Here is a 27,483-nt window from a genome sequence, read left to right as displayed (position 1 = left end):
ATTCCACCAAAGAGAGCATCTTTCTTTAAGACCATATGGAACCCATATATTGAGCTTTGAAATGAAACCAAGTTGTTTCAAGTGGATCATAAATGGTTCAATCTTAGAAATTCAATTTGTTAGCAATTTCTTGTGTTGTTATTTGGCAGTTTGCTTCAATCAATGCCTTTATTTTGTCTTCATCGGCTTCAATTGGCCTTCCAGAACATGGTGCATCTTCAATATCGAAATTGCCAGAACGAAACTTTGGGAACCAGTTTTGGCATTGTCATTCGGTCAACACATCTTCACCATACATGTCACACAATTTCTTTCTTGCTTGAACAGCATTTTTATTTTTTTGACGGCAAAATATGCCAAAAATGCTGCTTTTGATTTTCCATATTTTATGGGACATCAAAAAAAAAAAAACAATTGCACAGAATCAAACAAAATTTTTTTACAAATAAGCCTTGAAATGTCAGCTGTCAAAATATATAATGACAATATCGTTTAAAATGAAATTGGCATATAAAAATACAACTAATTCCTTTGGTGGTAAAAAAAATGAAATTACTTTTCAAACAACCCAATAATATTAGCCTGGAGATAATAATATACAAAACTTTATATTTAAACTTTTTTAGCTTGCTCAAAAATTGATTTTCATGTTGAAAATAACTGATTGATTGTCTCAAGACATATTTTGAATGAAAAACATCAGACCCCTCAATAATGTAATGCTATATAATGTACTTTAATTTTGACATATCAGTCAAAATCATAGGTGAAATCCTGTTTGATGAAGAAACAACTTGAGATATGATCGGATAGAATACACTAGAAAAATGGCCAGTAATTATTAGGTATATTTATATTTTTGCTAGGCATATTTTGTGTGACAGCGTGCTTGGCTAATCAGATTTAATTTCAGATGATGATTTTATTTTTATTTTAAGAATATTTGAAATTGTTTTTTTTTTTTAAGATATATGCAAACCAATTTTTGTTTTGTGTGTATTCTTGTAGTTACTCTGGTATATTTTTATAATTTTAATTTGTCTAGTAAACAATTTTACTGTTATAAAATTCAGTTTGAATATACTCAGCAAGATAAATTACAAATTTTCGACCGCACCTATTCATTTACTTAGAGAATATTTTTAATAACTAAAGTTTTCAGCCTACTCCTACAGGCCATCATCAGGCTTCTTAAAACAGTTTTTAGAAGCTGTTTCACAAATAGAACATTCCATTTAAATTTGAATCTTTAAAGAATTCTAAATAAAAATTTAAATTATATTTATTTGTAATTTGTTAACCTTGTATATTTTTTAAGTTTATTTTTATTAATTGTTAACTTTATATTTTTCATAAGTTCTAAAAAAGGAAAGAGAAACAGAAATATGACAGTATTTTAATACTTTAACTCTGACTAAAGTAAATTCATGGAATCATTACATATATTTGCATTTGCAAAATGTTTATCATCAAGGTCATATCCAATCACAATATACTGACTTTGTAATCTGATAATAAAAGTGAGACATTTATCAAAAAAAAAAATAAGAAAAATGTTCTGTTAGAAATTTTTAATGTTATTTCAACAAAATTCTTAAAAATATTCTGGCACTTGCTTCAATGTTTTATCAGCTTCTGGAAACATGATGTTGTAGTTATTGCAGTACATTCCTGAATGTCTTCGTCACTTGAAAACATTTGCATTTTGAATAAAGATTTACTGCATTGACTCTGACAGCAATCAACAGATTTTTAAACAGCATGTTCTTCCAGAAGCCGATAGGTGTTGCAACAAGTGCCCAAATGTTTGTAGGATTTTGCTTTTTTGTAAGTGTTTGTTTGTAACCTGATTACTGACTTCCTTTATGTGATAATTCTTAAAATGTTTATAAAAATTAATAAACTGCAATTTATCTGTAATATTTGTATAAGTTTTCAATGTTTAGTTAGTTAATTGAAGTAGTGTAGCTAATAAATGAAGAAATTTCTGTGTATTTTTCTTGTTGATGCTGAAAGTTTTTGGTCTCATTAGTTTGAAATACTAAGAATGCATAATTGAACAAAATTAAATTAAATTGAATGAAATAGGATAATAATCATTTTCAGTGTGGGTTTCTTAATGATTTCTGAAATTAATTCATTCAAAAAGCACAGTAAAATATTTAATTTGGATGCATTAAAAAAAAATTTTAAAATTAAATAAATTTTCTGAAACATTAGCAGCAGAAGTTTTAGTAAATTTAGTAAATTTTGATTATTTTCTAATTTTTATTATTAGCAATAAATAAAACAGCTGCTGATATTATTTGAGATTATTTTGAAACAGGTCATTATTTTTTTTAAACTATATAAAAGGATTAACTTAAGCATTCTATTTAGAGAGATAGCTGAATCATTATTATACAGTAGACTGCATTTAATGACTATGAAATGCCATATTAAGTGATGTATTTTTGTCAATTATTCGTGTGTGATATTATATAGTTAAAACTATCTTTTCTAGGAATGTAATCTCAATTTATGACACGTAGCTCGTGGGAATTAGGACAACTCACTTAATGAGAGTTTTCTTTGAATCGATTAGGTCCTATAAGTGGAAGTTTATGTATTTTCTTAATATTTAAAATACAATTGCTTTATATTAACACTTAGTCAACCACAATAAATTAATCTATAGTTCTAAAATTTAATTTTGATTTATAACCTTGCACATTTTTATAAATAGATCTTAATGATGCCAATGTTTTAGTCAAACATATGACAATCTAAAAAGTTGTAATTATTTCTTAATAATAATTTTAATTTCTAATAAATATTAAAAATCATTCTGGAAAAAATGTTGTTCAATTAATAATAATTCTGTTTTTCTTGTATTTAATAGGACTGTTCTACTAGTATTTTTTAATAGAGAGGAGAAGGATATATTTTGGCATGAGGAATTAAATGCGTTGGAAAAATCTAACAAAAGGTAAGTTTTTTAAGATTTAATATTTTGCTTAATTTAAATTTATAACAAATCTTGGTACAGGGATTATCAATATCCCTCTTACAACCCCTCTGTAAATCCCTCTGTAACAATAAGAAATATAATTTCCTATGTAATTCCTATTAGCTTTAACATAAAACTTCTCCTGATTGAATGATATCCTCTATTTAGTGATACATTTTTTTACTGTATTCATAAAATACACACTACTATCCTTTCTCTACAATGATGCTATTACAGTAAATTAAGTTTTAATTAATTTTGATCAGTAGGCATCAGTACAGACAAGATTAAGTTTCCAGATTTAGTGTAATTTTTGTATTTTAGTGCCTACATTCATTTAACATAATGAAGTTCTTATTGAAAGTGTACAGGGATGTTTTAGTGTTCCAAATTACACTTATTAAAATAATATAACAAAGCATTCGTCTTAAATATTTTAGAATTAATTTTACTTTTGCTTTTTGCTTTATTTAGATCATTTTTGACAGGAAGATTTAGGTTCTGACTGATTTTTGGATTTTGATGTTTAACATATATTGTAGAAATAATATGCAATTATAAGGTTAATTTATGCCTAATAATATAAATTAATTTACTTTCATGACAGAAATTAATGCTTTATTCCTTATTAGATAGATTTCAAGTTTAAATCCTGTTTTAAGCATGAATGTCAATTCTTAATAAGGATTGTTGTCCACAAAAATATGACTTCATTGTGAATAGAGTAAATACATTTTAATTATGTAAATATTGTACAGTAATTCAATTAAATGTAACTACTGTCTTCTACTGTGAATTAATTTCATAATGGTTATTTAAATTTCAATATTAAAAAAAATGTGAACATATAATATATATCATTACTGGAGCTGAAATATAATCAGTAAAGCACTTAATCAAGATATTTATTTATTTATGTTTTAACTATTGATAACAACTACAATTTGAATGTAGTTATGTAGTTGTAGAATTGTCATTGTCATTAAATGTAATATAAATATATTAGGGTAAAAATTTTTAAAAATTGAGTAAAGCAACTTTCTAATTATTATTTGTTCTAGAAACCAGTTAGTGTAAAAGGACAAACTTGTCTATGATTGTTACAAAAAGCAAAAATAATGTTCCGTGGATAGCATATTGTGGTGTATTATTTCTAAATACAGTATATTCATTCCTGCTTTCTAACTAGCATATTTTTTTTTTCTTTTTTATACATTTCAAATTATTGTAATTTTTTTATGTCATGACAGAACCAGTTTGTAATCGTTATTCAAAATTGTAAGGTTATTTCTTTTATTATAACACTTTCTTTTCTTTGTTATGGACAGACAGAAGTACAATGTACATTGCTTAATACAATATATTGGCTGTACTGGTATTCAGAAAATAAAATTATATATCAAAGATTATATAACACTGAAATGAAAAAAATTAGGAATTTAAATTATAAAATTGTTAATTATACATTAAGTACAACTCATAAGTTTAATTTTAAAAGTTTAACTTTTCATTAATAAATGTTTTATCAACATTAACTGATTACATTAAAATATTGCCACTGAATCTCGTTATATGGCTATGTTTTCATTCTTTAGAAATTACAAAAAGCTCTTTGATAACCAGTAATTTTTTACAGTGTTCTTAAATGAAAAGATATGTTCACATGGAATTTAAATCACAAATTTGTTCTCATTTTTAAAAATTTTTATTAATATTTTTTTTTTTAAACAGATTTCAAGTTAAGTATGTTTTATCTGAACCTCACGAGAAATGGATAGGTCTGACCGGACATGTGCAAAAATCACTTTTAGAAAGTTTACTTCCCCAAAATGAAAAAGATATTTTGATATGCATATGTGGTCCTACTATTTTTACCAAAAAATGTTTACAGTAAGTCATGAAGCTATTTTCAAACAAACTTTTTAATGAACAAAATTATTTCATTTGTTTAATTATAATTTCACAGATATTTAGAAGAAATGAAATACAGTTCAGAATATATTCATGCCTTTTTGGGATAAAGTGAACTGCCAGCTTTGAAAAATCATGGAGTCGGTGAGAAATTTGTAATTGGTGGATCGTAAATATTATTTATTTATTTTTCTCGGATCCACGTATACCCGTCCTAAAACTAGAAAACATTATGTACAGTTGTGGATTGTATAAATGCGCTGCCTGTTGTAATAAAGTAATTCATTCCCTATAGTTTGAATTTTTATTGATTAATTTATAGTCACTAAAGATACATCCTGTCAAATTTTTAAAAAAGAAAAATTATTAATAGATTAAATTTAACAGCAGTAAATGATTATTAAATGATAAAGCATATTCTAATAAAAGCAAAACAAAACTACAGTTGAAGATTTTAATTAAAACAGTTTAAATTTTGCTTTCTTTACAACATTTTTTGCTAGAGAACTTACATTTTATTATGCCATGATGAAATATAAGTTCTCTAGCAAAGAAGATTTTATATTTGATTTTATACAGAACTATGTTATCTTGTGTGAAATTGTTATAATTTCTACTTATTTAAATTAGTTAAATAATGATATTCTAATGTAAATTTCATAATAACAATATAATTAGAGAAAATCAGTAATAAAATGCCATTTAATATTAAAAAGTGACTATATCATCATCAATGAGTTTTCTAAACAGTTTAAATTTCATAATTCTATGGTTTTTTCATCCTTGATGCAATGTGTTATGTACCGTTACAGCTCAGATATAATTGTTAGATTTTAAAAATCTCATATTGATATAATATAAATAATAATCACACTGTGAGATACTTTTTATTAGTTGTAAAAAATTGTAATATAATGAATTTAAAACCTACAAATTAATGTCTATTCTGAAAATTTTAACTAGATTTATATATAAAATTTATATCAATCATATATTTTTTAAACAGTCCTGACCATGTTTGTTTATATACTGTGATGCTGTCTCACCATAAAATTCAATATAATAATGTGAAGTATTCTTCAGTAGTCAAGACTGCATTTGAAAACAAAAAATTATTTGCATAAAGCAGATCAGCCAGTATTTAAGATGATTCGTCGTTTGTTTTGATTATGCCTAATGGTTTTGTTTGTTTTCTCACTCAAACACATTTGCTTTTGTATGTTTTATCAGAGTAAAAGAAATCAATTTCCATTAAACTAATTGCTTTAAATTGTCTTATAAACATTCACTGAAACATAAGACAAATTTCTTGTAACAATAGAGAATTTGAATTAGAGTACATAGAATATTATAAATGTTTTATCACAATTTTCTGTTTTAAAATAGAGAATAGCCAGATTGCGTATTGATGTCCAAATTCCCAAATCAGTTAAGACGTTAGCTTATCATTGTCGAGAACCTGGGATTGAATTCAGATAAGTAACCCCAGGAATTTTATGGAGAGATGGTCTGTCTTGGACATGTTGGGTCCCATCTTGAGCACCTAGTCTCGTGAAACAAGTTCCGAAGATGTTTGTGTTGTGTTGCTACTTGCGTAACTGGAGATTGGGGTACCTGGTCAATACTTAGCCATCCACATTGTGTACCACAAAATAATGGCCAAACTTGTAATGAATATGATTAAAAAGATAAAAAAAAAATCCTCTTAGTATTTACAAGATGAAAAGAGAGGAGGAATAAAGGTCCTTAAGTGGTTGAGAAGAAATCTGAAGGTGTTTGATTCCTTGATTCGTTATTAAATATAGAATTATTTATAATTTTAACATATTCTTAGTTTCATGATGATGATTCACTTTGATTTTATACAGAACTATGATATAAATATAATCAAATAAGCATAAAAACTATGTTAGAGATGAATATTTATTAACATTTCATAAATTAAAATATTGCTCAGATCAAAAATAAAGTACACTTACCAATTCTTATATATTTCACATATAAATTGCTGATTAATAATTTTTTGCCGCAGTTTTTTAATATGGATCTCCTATTCAGAATCCCAAAATCTATTTTTTTTCTCAATTGATAAAGACTTAAATAAGCATCACTCCTAGATACCATAATTCATTTAAAAGTGCCAATGACATTCAATTCTTACTATTTTTAATTTAAATTTCCTCCTTAATTTTTGATGTAATTTTTATTTATTGACTTACAAACCACCTTGTACACTTTTCCAGCAGTGTAATATTTCTTGTACTCCAAAATTCTAGTCTAAGCAAATGTTTTTTTGATTCCATTTGGGGCCTGCTTCAGACTTATACATAGCTAAACTGGAATTTTGGAGCACAAGAAACATTATACAGATGGAAAAGTGCGCAAGGTAGTTTGTAAGTCAATTAATAATTCCAATTTGAGTCGAACTTAGTAATTTGTTGGTAAGCTCAAATGCAAAATGTAATTTGTTATTAAGAAAATTTTGATATGTTGCTTAGATTTTAGTTAAGTCTATGCACTGGACATGTTATTATTTGCATTGAGACATCAAATTTTGTACAAATATAAAATCCTTTTGCTTTTTAGTAAATTCTATTTTAATGATGTAAATGCCTCTTACTTTCAGATCATAGATAAGCTCTTCATTTTTTTTTTTAAAGCTTTTGCATATGAACTCTTCAAATGCTTTCGATTTTTAAACATGGCAATAGTTTACTAATAATAAAGTGAAAATATTTTTTCATTTTTTATTTTAATATCTACAAAGCATTTAAATAAAACAATCAGCAAAGTAGTAAATTAAAAATAAATTTTACAGTATTAACTAATTGAAACAAACATATTACAACATATTTTCTATTTTTTACTAAGACAAATCATTCAGTATGCATTCTACAATATAATTGTGAAATCTGACAGAGGGTACTTGAAATGTATTTTAAGGCACGGAATTTCATTGCATAAAGTCGTGTTGATTCATAATATTCAGTTAAAGGAAGAAATTTACTTCATTCTTTTTGGTCAAGGACATAGAGGCACAAATGATTAAGAAATTTACTTTTTTAGATTCATTATTGACATCATCATGTGTTGTATTGCCGCATTCAGCTTCCAAGAGATAAACATCTTATACGCTATCAAACACAGTAGACCTAATTAAAACGTAAATTTATAAAATTTTGTACAGATTTCATAAAACACTTATAAAATTATATGTTTTATTTATAGTTTGAGGTCTCCATGGGCCTCCGCCAGGCACAGAGGCCCACGGAGACATCAAACACTCTAGTGAACACCTCGCTTAAGTGATCAATCAGAAAATGCCCCTTAAAAATGCCACAAGTTGTTACATTACTCGAACCTCATATAAATTAACATTTATTTTAAGTGAACGTTGCATTTTTCCCCAGGTGGTCTTGTATCCCTTTTAAGTGACCAGTTGTAATTCTTCTAATCGTTCCCTAGACAATAATATTTGCTTGGTTAATTTCCTGTTGTCAAATTTTACTCCTGGAAGCAAAGTTAAGTGAACAAAACTAGACAGAATGCTGAATTTTCTTGAAATTTTCGAACTGAGAAATAAAAGCAGTTGATTTGTCACATTATAACAGTAATCAGCTTGTTATTTGTACTTATGAATGAAGTATTGTTTACTATATGAGGGAGCCATGACTTGTCTACAGAATGATAGGATTTTTCTTGTAAATCAAGAGATTATCATCATCATCATGTTAGTACTGTGAGCCTTTGAGGTTCTATCTTCTATGGTACTCTTTGTTTACCATAATGATTCTACAATTGAGCATTCTTAATAGTTTTAAGTGATATTCTGTTTTGTCCTTTTTTTTTGTGGCTGAAGTTCCATTATTTAGGTGTAGACAAAATTTGTCTACACTCAACGCAACGTGGAGAAATGCAAAAACGTTTTCTGTGTGTATGGATGTTAGTGTGTGAAGGGCACGATTTTTTTCACCCATTTTGAAGCTTAATAATTCCTGTTTCTTTTGTCGAAATTTTCTGAAATTTTTCAGGATGGTTTGCATATTAGGGGGGAATGTTTCTAGAAATTTTCAGGAAAATCGGACTATTGGTTCGGGAAATATAGTCCTACTCCCTCGAAACTGTCTGAAGACTTAAATGACTGACCCTTATCTTCTTTAAAATGTTAATATAATATTAGTAAATAGTATTTTGTATATATTCAAGATTTTTTTCCTAATCTCAAATGGCTAAATACATATATAATACACAAAAATCTCAAAAATCCTTTTCACAATCTTGAAATTTTAGTAATGATATAACCAGATTCCTTTGTTAATAATGGGAAAATTTTTAAATTTTAATCTTAAAATGATGTCTTTTTGGTATAGTGATGGAAAATTATGAGTTTTCCCCCTATATTTAGGGATAAATCAGCACGATGGAGGGAAATTTAGGGTGAGAATATACTGTCTGCCCGTGTTGGTTAGTGAAGTTTCAGCGACAAAGAGGAGCTTCTAAAAATCACATGACATTACTGTTCTCACGCGAGAATCTGTTCAAGTCGCTTCATTACGTAATACTTATGCTTAATTGTGCCCACGTTGCCTATACCCTAAATTGAAAATTTGTTTCTCTGGATTGCCAAGATTAATATCTTTTTACATGCATTGCACATGGAACAAAACTTTAGTGGGAATTTTAGGGAAAACTCGATTAGTTTTAAAGAGGATTTCAGGTCTGTTTAGGTGGTTTTCACGACGTTTCTTTCTATCATATCAATATACGACAGATTTAATACGAAAGAACAAGCTCATTTGTTTAAACATCTGTAAGTGAACATTACTAGAAACTTATGAAGTCATCAAAGTGTTTAGAAAATGCATTATATATATATATGGATTTTAGATATGATTTCATTTTATATAACAGAAAAGAAGTTTATTCCACATCAAATAAATAGTAAATGAAATGAAATTTTTTTTTTATTATTGTTTAAAAATCCCCTAAAAAATACCATCAGCCTATTCCCTTTATTATCCTTTCCAAGTTGTGTATGCATAGAAATGTATAAATTATACCAGGAAGCTACTCTTATCATAAAATTTTACAATATCAATACTTGCGGTAATAAAATTTTTATTTTAGTTTGACCAACTGAAAGTATTTTTTTCTACATTTGTAACAAGAAAAGAAGTAGTTTAACAGACTGTATCAATTGTAAATATATATATATATATATATTTAAATTGAATCAACATAAGCAAGGAAGTATATTCGATAAGTAATTCAAAGAGAAACAAGTTTCTGTATTGTAAAATTCTTAAAAGGTCACATAAAAGATAGAATTTGATATTTAATAACTTATTCAAACAGATAAATATATTCTAAATTTCCATTATTTTCTTGCCTTATGTTTATTTTACATCTTAAAAGCTTCTTCTTCTCCTCCTCCTCTTCTTTTTTTTTTAAATCTAATTTTTCTGTTTGAATTGTAAGAATATACAATGAAAGGTTCTATTTGATAGAATATTATTCAATATTTGTAATTGTGAATAAATGAGCTAAAATTAAAATTTACAAAAAGAAATGAGTGATTCTTAAAATTAAAAAAAAAGGAAGGAAGGATGGAAGGAACATCGCAGCTGCAATTACAAAGAGAATTAAGTATATGGAGGGATTTTCTGTCTAGATAAAATAACATTCTGACATAATATATTTTTATCCCGGAGAATAAGTGACGTTGATCTTTGTTAAAACAGTCATAACTATTTTTATTTGTTTGGCACTTGTCTGGAATTTTTCGCCATCTCCAACCAACTGTTTTCATGATTGACAAATTGTAAATGGTAATGATAGTTTTTGTCACGTTGTTTTAAACGGGATTACTAATTATTTTCTTGAACTTCAGGCATTTTTTTTTCAACTCCTCCAACATACACACAAACACATAACCCCTCGTGCGAATTTTACACTTATACAATGGACTTTCAACAAGGTCACCGTTCATTTATCGCTAATAAAGTTAATACTTTTTGTAATTAATGATGTTTTATTTATGTATTTATATAGTTACGTATCAATCATAATCAAGTATATAGAAGCCATTACTATATTAAATTGTCGTCATGTAGCTGTCAACGTCAGGAAGAGTTCAATCATCGATACTTATATAAATAAGCTTGTCAACGGAAACCACGACAAAAGATCCATTAAAATACCATAGGACATACGTATATATATGACTGATGCGTTGACAAATATGCATACAATCCCTGTGGCACAAACCCTCATCTATGGTGGTACATACGGATGACCGATGACTTATACGATCTCGGAATGATTTATTTCATAAATTTGACTTTCGTATTCATTACACGTCTTCTGTACTTCATAGTTCTTTAATTATATCGTCCCATTCGTGTAACGTGTAATCCGAATTTAAATAAAAGAAATTAAATTCTCTTATATACAGCATCCTTTTGTTTAATTATTTATATCTACGGACTGGTTTTAGAAAAAAATGTATCTGCACAAAGAAAAAAAAAGGGGGTTTAGATTGAAGCTACTCATTTGCTTAGATAATGTGAAGATAAGAATTTCCTCTTCTTTAAACATAATAATAGTTTTAAGAAGTTCTCGGATATTTGCGTTAATTTAATATTCTGATTTTGTAATTAATTATGAATTTAAATTGTTACAAAAATGCGGGGAAGAAAAATTCTGGTATTTTTTAAAGTAATATAAAAGAGGGGATAGTATGACAATGGGTCAAAAATGACACCAAAAATTTTTACAATTTTGGATTCGTGGGAGGGTTTAAAACGTACAGAAATTCAGAAAAAAAAAATTTTGGATTTTTTTATTTTCTACTTGTATGTATGTTAGTGTGGAGGGGCACGATTTTGTTCACCTAATTTGAAGCTTAATAACTCTTGTGATTTTTGTCGAAATTTTCTGAAATTTTGTAGGGAAATTTGAATATTAGAGGGGTTGATGCTATTAAATTTTGGTGGTTAAAGGTCGAAGAAGTGGGGAGATAAAGGGGGTCACGTGTCGTATCTCGAGTGGAGTCGGACTTAATGAAGATTTTACTCATTAGAGTTTATAATTTTTTAAAGAAAATTCATCTGTAACCAAGAAATTAAGCTTTTTTGACATTTATAAGAATTAATTATATAAAAAGTTTTTAAAATACAATCTCATAACAGATGGAGTTACACACAATTTTAACTATTTTGCCGGAAAAGTAATGCAACCGGATAAAAAAAAAATATATATATATATACTATTTTATTCAAAAATGAAATTCCTATTAGGGTTTTAGCTATAAGAAACCTAGACTTTGTGTAAGACTTCACACAAATACTTGTAAATACATGGACTAGTACTTCAGGCCCACCAATGGTCAAGTAGATTAAACAACTAAACACTTGTCGTAGTTTCATATCTCACCCGTTGGAGAGATCCGAACCCATGACCATGGGTTTTTTTCGCGTTAGTAACACCTAAACATGGGCCAGTTACCCATAAAAGACCTCACCAAACCAGACTTGTACAGTACTTGTAATCCAACACCAATTAGAATAATTGATTTTGTACAGTATCCAGTAACTTTTAACATGAATTTTATATTATATTTATGTAAAAGGGACCTCACAATTTCACGGTTACCTACGACTTAAAATCACCATTACATTTTTTTAAAAAAATGAAGAAAACTGAGCTCATTCTTAAGCTTGAAATTGGGTCACCCCCAAACACACTAACATCCACACATACAGAAAAAATCCTCCAAATTGTTTACATTTGTCGGCATATTAAACCATATTTTATATCTAGAGCTGTATTATTAATCATTTGTTAATGGTTTGCGTGTCTTATCGCAGAATCTGATGTGTTCAGATGTGAAATTTTTCCATATTTTGAGCTTTGAATCTCAATCTCGCATCTCATCCAAATGGTCGAAAACTCTATTATGGATCCGGATCTGGCTAACTCATAATGGATGTTTTACGATCCTTCTTAGTTTCTCAAAAGGGCGTAAAGAAGTAAGATATATATATTATGTTGGTATAGTCCCACCCAAAAGCTTTGCCAAAAATTTGTATTCAAACCGTACGTTTCTACTACATATTAGCTAAATTTTTTCCTTCGTCTATTTTCCCTATTAAGTAGTCATACTGTAACTCAGATATAAACAGATGAATAAGGTATAACCTATTTAAGGTATTACGCCCTTTGCAAATTAACAATATGAAAAGTAAAATGAATTATAAATTAAGGAGTTTGAATAACAGCAAAAGAAAGTATAAGTTAAATAACAAATAATATAAATTAAACATTGGATATGTTTTATATCAATTAAATTAGCTAAATTGTTAAAGAATTTTTGATCCAAGAATACAACTTCGTTAATTAAATACGTGGTGTTTACGTGGTATAATTGTGATGTAATTAAATCACCCCTATCAACCGTTACATTATTATTATTATTATTTCAAAGATTGAAAATATTACCTTATAGTTGAAATTGTGTTACTTTCACTTGGCAGGAGTATTATGTTTAGGAATTCGTGATTCTGTTTGGCAGAATTTGGCCGCTAGTGCTTCCAACTTTAATTTACAAGTAGCTTCAGGCTTTAAAGATCCTGAAAAGCAACTCACGTAATTTTGCACCTGTCAGTTCCGTCAGGCTGTGTGCAATTCAATGCATGTGTTTAGCTTGTCACGAGTGGTTCACACAACTTTTTGATCGAATGTCACAGCTGTAACGTGTTATAAACTAGTTGTCGGTTAGAAGGATCCTATTCCCAAACTAAAAATCTATTTCCCGTGTTATTCTTTCAATTATAATATTTCTCGTATCAAAAAAAAAATCATTATCTTTACTTATAAATGAAAGGTGTAGAGTCAATTGAGAATAATCATTATCTTATCAAAACTGTTATAAGATCTCTGCTACTGTAGTTTTAATTCCACTGTGTAGATATTATAGACATATCTCAAGTGTGGAATGATAAAATACGTGTAGTAACTCAAACGAAATTCAAAGAAAATAACAGGTCTGGGATGTATTTGACTAAAGAGAAACACGACGAGACGTGTCAAAGAAAGAACAGACAATAGGACTGTCGATGACAAGACGGTAACATTTGGATACAATGAAAACGTTTCTGCCTCATTACTGTTTCATGTGAACAAGCTATTAAAGTCATTCTCCTGTTTGCATCATTCACCCAATTCGATAAAGTACTTTTATCGAATTAATTATCTTAATCTCAATTAATGAAAAGTGAGGAAAATTGTTAGAAATTCACTCTTATAATCGATTAAAACTTTTCGTAATTAATGATGAAACAATTCTTTTTTCTAATCTTAAATTATTGCGAGTGATACTCTTATAAATATAGAAGAATCTAAAAAAAAAAATGATAATTGATATTATTAACTGCACCCTCAATGAAGGTAAGTGTAATTATTATCAGTAAATAAAGCAGAATAGTTTTCTGAAACATCAATGTCGACTATAGTGATGGAAACAGAACGACTATGTCTTCTAGGTGAAATATTTTAGTCAGTGGAGACGTTTACTGTCTTCTGTTAGGAACAGATTCCCACTTCTACTTTCGACATGCTGACGTGTTCTTTGTTCAAAATACGACCGAAGAGGTTAAAGAAAAATAACCATTACATAAATATTGCTTCCTTTTTTCCCCTTTCTTCTTTTATCGTCCAACAATCTTTGAAAGTTTGTACAAGGGAGGAAAAAAATAATAATAATTTAAACTTCTCTCTTGTTGAATTTTTTCGAAATTTCCTTTTTTTTTTATCCTACGTTCGATCTCAATTAAAGGGGGTCAATTTTGAATGGAATTGTCCATATAATAAATTTATCTCTATATCGGATTCTAATAAATATCAATTGTGGTGAGATAAGAGTGCAGATTGATCTCATCAGTTAATGGTTGCAGATGTGTGGATCGATGAATCTACCTGTTTTCCTCACAGACTAGATCTGTACAGATGAGAGATTCATTATATAAATTACCAAAAACTTTAGCGAAATAAAACAAAAATAATAATAAGTCATACGAATAGGTCATTTATTATCCCATCGTTTATTGAAATGCACTATCATTCGACTGAAGGGTGCTTATATACGAAACATTTTCTATTGAATAGACTATATATATAGTCAATTCGAAGAGTATAATTTTATAAAAGTCATAAATTCACAATAAAATTTACGGTGAAACACGATCTAGATAATGAAGCAATTTAATGTCTGGAACATTTTCCTGTCGAGGAGAAAAAAAAAAAGAAAAAGATACTAAGGTCAACTTGATTTTAACCTGTCACTCGAAAGAAGAATTGTTGTAATGCTCACTTTTAAATGAGATTTATTGCGTAAAGAATTAAATATCTATGCCTTTTTCTTATTTATAACATGGCCTTAATGCTACGAGCACGCATTCCTAGGCGATCTGTTTCGATCTCATTAACTTAAATGTTTTCTCCTTCTTTTTTTTTTGTTATAAGGGATGATGGACTTAAAATTTAAAGTTAAACGAAACTTACAAATGATTGTTTCCATAAATTAATTTAAATAAATTATCTTACACGTATCCATCAATCAATTAACGAAAAAGGAAACAGGATAGGTAAGGCGAATCTATATAATTTTTCATAACCTTTTTTTTTTTTAGAATAGATTTGATGCTACCTTTTAAGATCAAGAAGAGTAAAATTGTATTATTATTAATCAGTATCATCTTCTCTATTTAAAACATAATTGCATCTTTGTTAAGTTTAGAATCGAATCTATTGTGCTTTGATGGTTGTTGTTGGTACATACGTCCATTATGTATTCAAACAAGTACATTTGACTTCAGCCCCCGAGCTAGCAATCATCATTGCTATTATAATAAAGACTTAACTACAATAGCCAAACTCATCGATCTGAATTTTTCACATCTTAATATAATTAAGTTCAACCTATTAAATAACCGGAGTGTGTGATATTGTTGATTAACCATGATAACAACTCTTTAGCACATTTGTTCATCTGTCATCATTACCTTCTTTCGACTGATAGCCTTGTTACATTCAAGGCATCTATCATGTAGTTTATTCTCAAAAGAAAATTATTATGTTAATAGCACTATTTTAATTTAGATTTATCTATTTGTCAAACTAGTTACTCGCTTTACTTTTCTTCTATTTACAAATACGTCGTCGTTCATCAACTTTCTATCAATTACTCATTTAACAACTAAATTTTAAACGGGTTTAAATTTTATTTTAATTGTTGGCTAACTTTTAAATATATTTATTTATTTATAAAAAAAGGGGGAGAGGAAGAAATGTCGTCCGCAAACATTACATTTTAAGCGATCCATCAGAATATACACGCGAATAAAATGAGTTACGATTCCCTCCCTCTTATTCACTGTTGTGGAAAATGATCAAATTTGAATATTTAGATCGATAACTTTTTTAAATTTTAAATTTCTTCTGTGAATTATCTGTTATAAAGAAGAAATATATATTCTCCTCTTTACGACGTGGAGTAAGAAGACTTTAAAGGCGCTCCAAAACTCGCGGACTAGGATCTTAAATTTAACATTTAATGGGTTCGAGTGAGTCCAAGGTGTGTCGGTACCTACCCCCTACCTGCTTGTGATGGATGACAAAATTACAAGCACAACAGAATTGAAGCCGACCGTGAAAGCGTGAAATTATATCTGATAGAAAGCGTGGAAACGAATGAAGTCGTTGTATTCTCGGATATAACTTATTAGCACGCTGACATTTTAGATGCCAGCTGCACTCGATAATTTCTCATATAGTTCCAGAACTAGATACAAACAGGAATTAAATAATAGACTGGGCGTGGAGCGTACAAAATCCGTGTCAAATTCTTGTGGATTAATTTTGTTCGCATATTACTTCTTAAAATTAAAAAAAAATAAATAAAAACTGTAAGAAGAGAAGAACATTTTACGTACCTAGAGATTTAGATGAAGAATCGTGTAAGAAAAGAAAAAAAAAAAATCGACCACAAACCGATAAATGCTGACAGTTAATATGGTGCCGAGAAGCAATGACAGTAGCTGAAATCCATTCTAGATTGATTTACATCCGGTTGCTATTAAACTGAGCATTGCAAATGATGTAGAGAATTTCGGAAACGGCCTATCGAATTGATGTAACACTCGCCATTACTGTTAGACTAGTCAAAAAATGGGTCGATGTAAAGAAGAATCGTGTAGAATGTTGTCGCCGATGTTACTACTCGGGAAATGATACTATAGCGCGAAACAGGCAATAATAGTAGAGAATGAAAATCCCTGGTTTTCCTTAATAGACTAAGAAAGAAATCTTATAAGTCTCGATAGCATAAATAGCTATTTAACTAATTGTTTGGAAAATGTCGGTTTAGGTTCTTGAACCGACATTCTTTCCTTTCGTAATTAGCAAATTTAAATTGCTAAATTTACAAAAAATCCGTGAGTAAATCTTCTTAAACGAAAACTTTTTTCGTAGAAGTTTTCTAAATAAAACGTTACGTTAGATGTAAAATTAAAGAAGACACAATTTTCTTCTATTATACACTGAAGAGAAGAAAATATATAATAAATTTATTTATAAAGTAAGAAGTGAAATGATATACAGTTATTGGAGAATTTACTTCTATGGTGCGTATGTGTGTGTATATATATACGAATAAAAGAAAAAAAAAAACAAAGAATGATATCATATCTGGGGAATAGAACAGTCAAGCTGCAAAATAATCGTTGGAAATACAGAGATTCGACATTTAGAGAAATGAAATGTCCTTCCCGGATGACGTTTAAAGTAATTTGACAGAATTGGTGACTTGTGAAAAGAATTGTTAAGAAAAAAAGAAGGGTCCACCACGTCACCCGGTAATTTGATGGAATTGCCAGAAGTTGTTACTTACAGTTGATTCTTTCCAATTTTATCTGGATTGTTCTTTTCCAAAATGCTAGAAAAATTCATTCGAATTTATTGCTTCGTTGATAAATGCTTCCTTATGGATCCTTTAATGGCAGCACGTAAAGAAGACAGAAGTAAAAAGATATCAATAGTTCAAATTTAAACTAAGCAAAACTTTTTATTTACCTGTTTAATTAATTTTAATAAAATTATATTAATTATTCTAATTATCTACATTAGTATAAACATATAAGGTTTATTAATATTATTATTATTTTAATACATAAAATATCTTTAAATAAATTACATTTTTATTGAATTTTCCGTTCAAACTTAGCATACAAACGATATTAAGTCAAATTATAGAATTTTAACTAAATAATTATTTAAACAATGGTTAATTAATCAAGTCATCTTTAAAGATTTACGACGTTGTGTCGATTTATGCGCTCAATTACCATTCGTTCGTTCTATTAATGGAATTTTCACACTCCAGGAACCAATTCGGTGTTGCAGAACGAAGATCCTTCTATCAAATGGTTGTGTGTGTGTGAGCTATAGATAGAGTCATTAGGCTCAACAGACACTAAGATACGCTCCTCTTGTCAAAAACAAAGACAGAACTGTCTAAGCCATTTGCACCAATGACAATCTCTATTTATCATTGAGCAACTAAATGAAAGACACCCTTCGTGAAGGCATTCGTTCAATCACCATACCACACAGATAATATCTTTTTACATTATCACCCCAATGTACTTAACTTGTTTATATTTTTCACCGTAGGATTCTGATAAAATTCATTTTTTCTTATTTAATCCATTTTTATGTGCCACACTTTATTAAGATATCCAAAGCTAATAGAACTTTAATGCTAATTTAAATCGTGTTAAATAATAAGTAATTAATAATCATTTCTTCCCCTTCTTCTTCTTCTTCTTCTTCTTTCGTTTGGAGTGTAATATTTCATAAATAAAATTTTAATTGAGGTTTTTTAATCGCTCCATTACCATACCTACAGTTTTAAAATCTTAGCACATCGTGATTAGAAGATGAGATTAATGCATTGTACAAGTAAGACGTGCCTCAGACAGTAACTAATGAGTCTGGCTCGAAGATGGGCTGTTCTAGTTTTAAATTACGACTCGATGGAAGAAGAAAAGTAGCGTGATGTCATGCTAAAGTCGACTTTCTAGTGGCTTATCCATAGAATCTTCTCTGAGCCGGCTCTGAACGCCTTCAGATTGCAAACGATAATATAGGCTGATTAAGATAATGTGATTAATGAAAAATTAATTCTGTGAAGATATCAATATGCAGATACTTCGTTTATCATAAATCACTGGGTCAATAAGAGATCGATAATTTAATGGAGATGTTCAAACTCGACCATGCGAAAATCTTTTTCTTTCATTAATCGTTCGGTTGCAAAAGATAAGAGAGAATATTTTTTTATTTAGTTATAAATTGGAATCGTGATAAAAATTATTTGACAGTAAAGAAAGAAATGTTAATAGGATATTAAACTTTGATAAATCTTTAAAAAAATAAAGTTTTAATATAATATTTTTAATATTTAACACTTACATACCCAACTAGTAGATCGCGACTTCTTAAGATGAATCGCATCCTTATAGATTAGCATTGTAATCTTTTATCATTCTTGAAGGTTGAGAAATACTGTTTTATAGGATAAAACTAAAAAAAAATGAATAATTTTAACGTTAATTGTCATTTTTTAGTAATAAAATCCTTTAGATAATTAATTAATTAATGCTAAAAAAATGTTATATAAAAACCTTAAAGAAATCCAAATAAAAGAAGAAAATAAATAGATTTTATTCTGCTGATTTGATGTAAAATGGAATTTATGAAAGAAAGAAACAGTAGTCGAGAGAACATATCAAAAGCTTATTACAGAGATGACCTCATACGTCATAACTCCAAACATTGACCATTGGGGGGCCATCAAACGGGGTGACGATCCTGGTGGGAAGCCTCTGCCACTAACACACGGCATTTACTGGCTGATAGAAGATGGTGTAGCTATTATAGTACAATAACCCTCTTCTACTATACAAGCCTATATTTTATAGCCTACATGAGCCTACGGTGATCATCAATAATTCATAATTTGAAGCTCTTATCTAAATAGATCTATATATTATCTATTCTCTCGTTACACAAAATCCATTAAAAGGAATTTAAAGGAGTTATTTGATATCATAATATTATTTTTCATTGATCATATATATATATATATATGTTTAAACAATGCAATATAACCAGTCTGTTATGAACTTTTCTATGCTGTATTACTCAGAATGCATGTAGTGATTTGATAAAGCTTTTAAATTAAATATGAAAATACAGATGAGAGACTCTGTCGTAGAACTGCATAACTAAAATTTGAGAGCGATATATGGCTAACAATCCATGCTTTAGTCATCATTATTATATATCAATATGAGCCCGGCGTTGCTCGGACGAAAAGTAACGATAGCAAAGATTAAGATTATTAGATTATAGCCGCTCTTACCCATTTTCACCAAGTGCAAGAATTAGATCCCCCCTCTTCCGAGACTAATTAGAAAATTTTTAGTTATCTGCTTACTACACTGGAGTAACGATAATTAAGATTCACCGCAACCACTAAACGATGAATAACAAGCGTTTTCGTAACCCGTTTTCTTCTTCAGGTTTATTAAATTGAAAAAATAAACTGGATCTTCCCGAATCATTCATAAATATAAATTCGAACATAAAATCGAACATTAAGACGAAAAGTTCGAATAAAGCGAACTTATGCGCTCCCGTGTCAACTTTATATACGATGAAACACTAAATATCGTTGAAAATTTTTAGAAGGGTCTAAAATATGNTCTACTAAAATTCCGATCTAGATATCATTTTTTCTAATCACAGATGCTTATTTTTCCTCAATAAATTATCAATTTAAATGTGATTAAATAATAAAGAACAGATTGAAGATATATATATATTTTTTTATTTAATAGCTGCAATAATGTGATCATGTTATAACTTATGGGAGTAGAGAATTTCATTAAGTAACTGCTGCGATGAATTTTTCCTAGAGTTTCTTACCAAGGAACAAACATTAATGCTCAGCATGTGCGAAACTACTAAAACCTTTCAACAACTTTCTTATTATTATTATTATTTTATATATATATATATATATATAGTAAATCCTATGAATTCTTAATTTACGTTCTTATTCCATGCTTAAAACACATGAAAGTTTTCTAAAGAGAACAATAAAATAAATACAGAAGCTAGAATTATATTTATTTAAATTATAAATGAAAGTTTATAAGTGTTAGACTATATATTATATTTCTTTCCCCCTTCTAAAGTTATCCTATAAATTATTAAATAATTCTTTATGTTAAGGATAGGAATAATGATTCTTTTATGGTAACTGTTTAAGAAGTAAATATGGTTGTTTAAACAAGTCGAGAGGATTACACGTATCCTGCAGAGATGGATAATCACTCGATTAAATATTTATCAAGGGAGTAAATTTAAGAAAAAATGCGTAAGAAATTGTAATTTTTAAATAATATTTTCTTATATACACGTTAAAAAAAAGGGGGGAGATAATCATTTCTAGTTCCTCTACAACGTCAACAAATGAGTGTTTTAAGTATTCAAAACAAAGATTAATTAACCGGTCGAACATGTATAGTTATACATTATAAGGTCGCGGATACATCAAAGTGTTTAAAGAAACAAAAGCGGCTTCTAAATAGAATCTATCTAATTATATCGACGTTGTGGAGCCTGTCTTTTAAAATGTTACAGGATAAAGTCATCTATAGAAAAGGAAAATTGCCTGAAAATTTATTGACACCTAAAGTTGATGACCTCCTGTATCTTCGGTATCGATTATAGGTTTATATATATTAAATTCGTATACTTTATTAGTATAGATCTTTACATTAAGTTGAATCAATAATCATAGAACTTATAAGTATAATGAATCAGAAGTTTTTTTTTTTTTTTTAGAATGCGGACAATTTTTCTAATCTGAGTTGAGATTACGGCATTATGTTTATTATATGACTTTTAGAAACGTGTGGAAAGTAATGGAGAAGGGGGGTTTTTAGAAAGAAGGCAAGAGAAGATGAGGAATTTAAGAAACGAGTTCTCAGATGCACGAGCGTGAATAAAGCTGTCAGAAAAGAATGCGACGAAGAAATGCAGCATGATTAAAATCTCTCATTGTTCATCTATAAAAGAATAATATGGATTATAAGATTCGTTCTCTTAGAAATATTTGAAATCGCCGCATTTTAAAACGTATCGCTATTCAGAATATGAATTCTCAACTTAGGAAGAAAAAAAAGGGGGAGAGAATATTCTCGTGATGTTTTATTAACTCTCGTGTGAAATTTAGTACTAGCAGAAAGAAGATAAAACTGTGAAGTATTTAGTTTATCCACTAAGAAGGATTTTTCTTAAGATTCCACATGAATTCTGTAATGTATATCTAATTATACTGATCTAAAATAGAAATCATCTGATAACAAACTCATATTGAATAATGGGGGGAAAATCGATTCCATATCTGGTCTCGATTTTCATCTATTTAACTCATTATATTACAATAAAATTAATTAAACTTAATTTAAATATCATTAACCGTTCTATTCTAATGAATCGTTAATCAGTTAGTATCCTTCAGAAGGTTTCTTCTATCTTTATAGCATCAGTGTGTGATTATTATCAAATTAATTACATTGTAATTAAATGGTTGGCTTTAAAATTAATTACTTCATTATAACTGTGAAAGTGTAAATAATTTAAAATAAAATTTATCAATTTAAATTTATTTGTTACATATACAAGAGCAGACCTAAATATAGAGCGGGCCAGTGGATCCACCCTTTTAATCTAGTATTTAATACGACGAAAGATCCCACAAAATTTTATATTTTAATGTAAAAAAAAAACATGATACATGAGTGATATAAATTAAAATTTCTTTTGATAAACGATGTAAAATGCATTATTACTTCTTTTATTGACTTTACTTACATATTTTTATGACTTTCGGAGCCGTAAAGATATCTCATAAAGATGAGTGGTCCATATTTGTGAATGTTTCCACCTCCTCTCATTTCATAATCAAACAGAATAAAAGTATTACAAACGTAATTTAAACTTTATAATTCGAGAACCAACAAACGAACGTACTACACACTTTATATCAGTTAATATTAATAATTATAAAGTTTAAGATAAGATTTAATAGATTTGTTTTTAATATAAAATAATATGATTAAATTTAATAAATTAATTAATTAATTGTAATTAAGAAGATAGAAAAGTAAGTTGTGTTTGCATTTATATATTTGACAAACAGGAAAAGAAAAGAATAAATCTGTAATATAAATAGAACATCCTTCACTTAATTAAGATAATGAAAATGTCTAATTTTAGAAAAGAATTTCCAGAAGAAAATTATAAATTTTTCTTTATAAAAATAATAAGAACTTTTATGAGATTTATAGGTATATTAATATCTTTATTACTAAGTAACTATATAAAAATTTTATTTTCTTAACGTAAAAAAAAAGAATAATTTTTTCGTATATGTGACGTCAATCTTTTCCTTACTTTTATTTTTTTATTTTTATTTTTTCAACCTTCAAGATTTATGTTTTTTTGTATTTTCCTGTTTTTCCTTACCGTCCAGAAGGGCAATAAGTGATAAGAAGTAAACATTAAAGTTGTGATTTATGTGGCTACAGATAGTTAAGGCGGAGTGGTTTTATGTAAATACCCTTATATTTATCTCGTGTCTAGCACAAGGTCTCTAGCGGTTAAGTTTCCTTACATTGACGATATCATCTATAACATTTGTTGTGAGATTTTTCTGTTGTTTTCTAGTAAATCCTCTAAAGGCAATTCGGTCAATACAGAAAAATAAATGCCCCTTCATAACTCTATGATACATTTTCTCGTAATCTGCGATTAATGGATAACGTTTGTTCGACTGAAATTAAACTTAAAGAAGAGAATATCTATCTTATGTTATGTCCCATTCAGGCTAAACAGAGCGTGTTTATCTAAGAATGAAAACATTTTACAGCAAATTACACGTGATTTTTTTTTTTTTTAATTTTAATATTTTTCTGTGAATTTCTTGTTGCCTTTATAAATATAAATGGATTTATTTTCGTCTTTTTTATAAAAAAAGCTTCGTATATAATCGTTTTGTTTACATTATTTATATGTATTTTAAGTGTCTTAAAATAAAGCTTTTGTAATTTATTAATAGTATTTTATTTTTAGATATTTTTGTATTAAAGGTTCGTCGTGTTTGACTTTTCAAACCTGTAGAATAAATCACACAAATGTGAATTAAGTAGGTACATTTGTAACGTATAGAGGCGTATCTACCTGAGGTACCACCGACGACAAACGAAGGTGTCGCCACCTGCTGACGTAATGGTAATTACCCCCCTCATGGTTTCTACTGCCCACATCAATAGGCGGTGTTTTCAGGATAAACTAAGAAAGAATGTGGGTGACAGGATAAAAGTTGTCGACAAGTTTCACAAAGGAACCTGTTCTGTACACGCAAATTCACTTATTTTAGAGTTTGGTCTGTTTGTCGGGTAGTAAAACAATTATTTACAAATAAGACCGTAATGTGATACAATTTTTTGTTTTTTTTTTTCAAAAGTATTTGGTGTAAAATCTGCATATACCGTAGACACGTAGACAAGAAGATTACTAGAATGTCTCGATATTTTTTTTGTATAGATTTTTTGGTTGATTTGAATAATTTTAGATGGGAACGAACACTAATGAAAACAAAGACTTTGGTGTGGCTTTTTAATTACATTCAGTTGTGGGTAATAATTATATACATAAAATTTTAATGGGCTAAATCTTCATATATATATATGATTAATTATTCGAACATCTCAACAGTTTTTGCGTATATTTTTAGATAGATTTAAACATTATACAGATAATATTTCATATTATTTTTATAAATATTTACATTATAAATCTATTTAAGCTCTTAATGGGCCAAAACTCTTATGTCTTATTATAATATATGAATGGTTTCCTTTGAGTTTTTAGCTTATTTGGATAACTTTATATAGCCTGAAGCCATTATAAAGCAAATATTTGGCGTGACCTTTATAAATATTTCAATCATATTCAATTTAAAGCGTGTTGTGGGCGGTTAAAGTCCATTATTTTTCCATTTTGCATAACTTCTTACCATATCCGGTATATATATAGTTGTAAATAATAGTAAAATGAAACGTTTTGCGGGTGTCAGTGTCAGATTCTTCTGTTAATGCTATCTTTTCAGGTAGCTTTTTGGGTGACAGTTGTGATGGAAGATCACAAGGAGCATACTAAATGCACGTACCGCACGTCAGATAGATTTAAGAGATAGAACTCTACGAGTAGTTTATTCTATCTCGAGAATTTATAGAAAGAGTTAATAACATGAAAGGGGTCTAATTAAATTACGTCGGGTGTTACCAAAACCAGCGCCCTCTTTTGTTAAAAATACATATTAAAAATTGGTTAAAATTTAATTAATTTAAAAGAAATATGTTTTAAGTTTCGTTTAAAAATGGCGTCGAAAGAGTGCTTAATTTATATTTTAAAAAGGAAAAAGAAGAAGAGGAAAAAATAAATAAATAAAGGTAACGACTCACCCCTGTGATTAAGTTTCTGGTAGGAAAGATTAACTCATTTAAAAGTCATCAGCCGGTGCCCCCTTTCTTTGCCGGATCGAAAATTTGTACCCCAATCACCTTAAATGGTGCAGACAGTCTGCGTATCCCCTGGCAACTGTTTCCTAGCAACGGGTTCCTGATCTATAAGCGGCTTCACATCGTGAAGTGCACGTGGTCAATGGAGTTGTGTCGAACTACGCGCGCATTCTTAACAAATCGCGACTGCGTAGTCAAGCTCTCAAAGCCCAGAACAAAACACCTTTCGGGTGTCTAGGAATATGTCAGGTGTGAACTTCTCTTGGAGCCCGCCACGTCCCTTATAGTATGAACGAAGTGAGCGAAGAATCGCCCGATGACTTAGCGGCAGTTGGGCGGCCTAGGTCTTCCTCCTTACCCTCCAGGAGAACCAGCCTGACCCCGCCGCCCAGAGAACGAGAGGTTGATTCGGTCTTGCAGTCGATTGGTCCATATAGAACACCAGAACAACCCAGAGATCGACCGTCTATTCTCAAACACCAAGAATTGAAGAGTTCTACTATCAGGCAACATTATTATCCCGAGGGAGGCTGGGGTTGGGTTATCTGTGCCTGTGCCTTTCTTATTCACTGTATGACTACCGGCTTACAATTGAGTTACGGAGTTCTGTATCTAGAAGTGTTAAGGCAATTCGGTAACGAGAAACTCATGGAAGCTGGTAAGTCAAAAGTTTTTATTTATAAAAACAAATAATAATAATAAAAATTTACTCTTTTCTTCTAATTTTTTTGTTTTAAAGCCTTATGCAAATCAATGGCGAACACTTAATGTAAAATGCCATTAAAGTTAACGATGCCATGCAAAAACACGATTGATTCGATATTTTAATGATGCGTATCATAATTACTGCTTACTACTTTAACTTCAAAGATTAAACTTATCGAAAAACATTCAGAAATTTATTTAAGAGTAGAGACTTAGTTTTATTTATTTTGATAAAAAGGAATCGATTCTGCGATTCTATACAAAAGCTAAAAGACAGAATGATAAGAGAAAAGCCTGGAAACAACATAGTATTTATCCTAAATCGAGTGTAACGACGACCACTATTGATTTAACATTCTATCAAATATACAGAAGTGAAGTTTGTTGTGTATATATATATATATATTTCCTAGAAAAATTGGTTAAGGATCACAGTGTATAAACAATCGATTGTATGTAAGACCCCTGCGCTTTCTAATGTACTGTACACATCGTGATATAATTTCTTTTCAATATGTATGAAGATAACTGATAACAATTAAAGGTTCTCTGTATAAAATAAGAGGATGGATTTCATGCACGATTTTCACTTTACTTCCAGCATCATTATCATAAAAGGTCGCTGATATCATTTGCACGTTTCATCGCTTGGTATAAAGCTTCTATTATAGCACGAAATGCTACTGCTTGTATAACACCCGGATATAATATTTTTTTAATTAAAAAGTATTTTTTACAGTAATAAAAAGAAAAAGTTTATATGATAAGTTGTCTGTGTACCTTTCAAGCCTTATTAAAACAATAAAAAATACTATTTTACTGACTAGTCATATGTAACCATTCGAGATATATAAATAATAAGATATTGCATTGATATACAGATATCCCTGACGTTTATTTTATAAATTTTGTTTAGATTTTGTAATATATTTTCATATTAAATTATTAAAAAACAGAATAGAACGTTGAATTAGATTCTATAAAGCATTATTTGTAGTTATCTGTTGCTCTTATATTATTACTTTAGATACTTTTTCCTCATCATTGAAGCCTCTACAGAATTCTTATCCTATCAAACTATAAAAATAACATTGGAAGGTTGTAAAATTTTATAGCTTATCATTTAAAACGTTAGAGTAAGCATCATTGTTATATATATATATA

General features: G+C 28.8%; 2 protein-coding genes across 2 annotated transcripts in view; both read left to right on the top strand.

The window, feature by feature from the left end:
• Window positions 1-5,194, top strand: part of LOC111635543 (cytochrome b5 reductase 4-like) — a 49,407-nt gene extending 44,213 nt beyond the window's left edge. The window contains exons 14-16 of the mRNA XM_023380533.1: window positions 2,882-2,968; window positions 4,721-4,879; window positions 4,956-5,194. Coding sequence (XP_023236301.1) covers window positions 2,882-2,968; window positions 4,721-4,879; window positions 4,956-5,010 — 301 coding nt within the window. The 3' untranslated portion in view covers window positions 5,011-5,194. The remainder of the gene's footprint in view (window positions 1-2,881; window positions 2,969-4,720; window positions 4,880-4,955) is intronic.
• Window positions 5,195-25,620: 20,426 nt separating this feature from the next.
• LOC111635544 (monocarboxylate transporter 10-like) overlaps window positions 25,621-27,483 on the top strand; it is a 66,188-nt gene continuing 64,325 nt past the window's right edge. The window contains exon 1 of the mRNA XM_023380534.1: window positions 25,621-26,272. Coding sequence (XP_023236302.1) covers window positions 25,903-26,272 — 370 coding nt within the window. The 5' untranslated portion in view covers window positions 25,621-25,902. The remainder of the gene's footprint in view (window positions 26,273-27,483) is intronic.

Source organism: Centruroides sculpturatus, unplaced genomic scaffold (assembly GCF_000671375.1).
Source record: "Centruroides sculpturatus isolate CEXI.00-Female unplaced genomic scaffold, Cexi_2.0 scaffold1012, whole genome shotgun sequence".
In the NCBI taxonomy this organism is placed as follows: domain Eukaryota; kingdom Metazoa; phylum Arthropoda; class Arachnida; order Scorpiones; family Buthidae; genus Centruroides; species Centruroides sculpturatus.
Note: the sequence above shows the minus strand (reverse complement) of the source record. Positions and strands in the feature narration are given on the sequence as shown.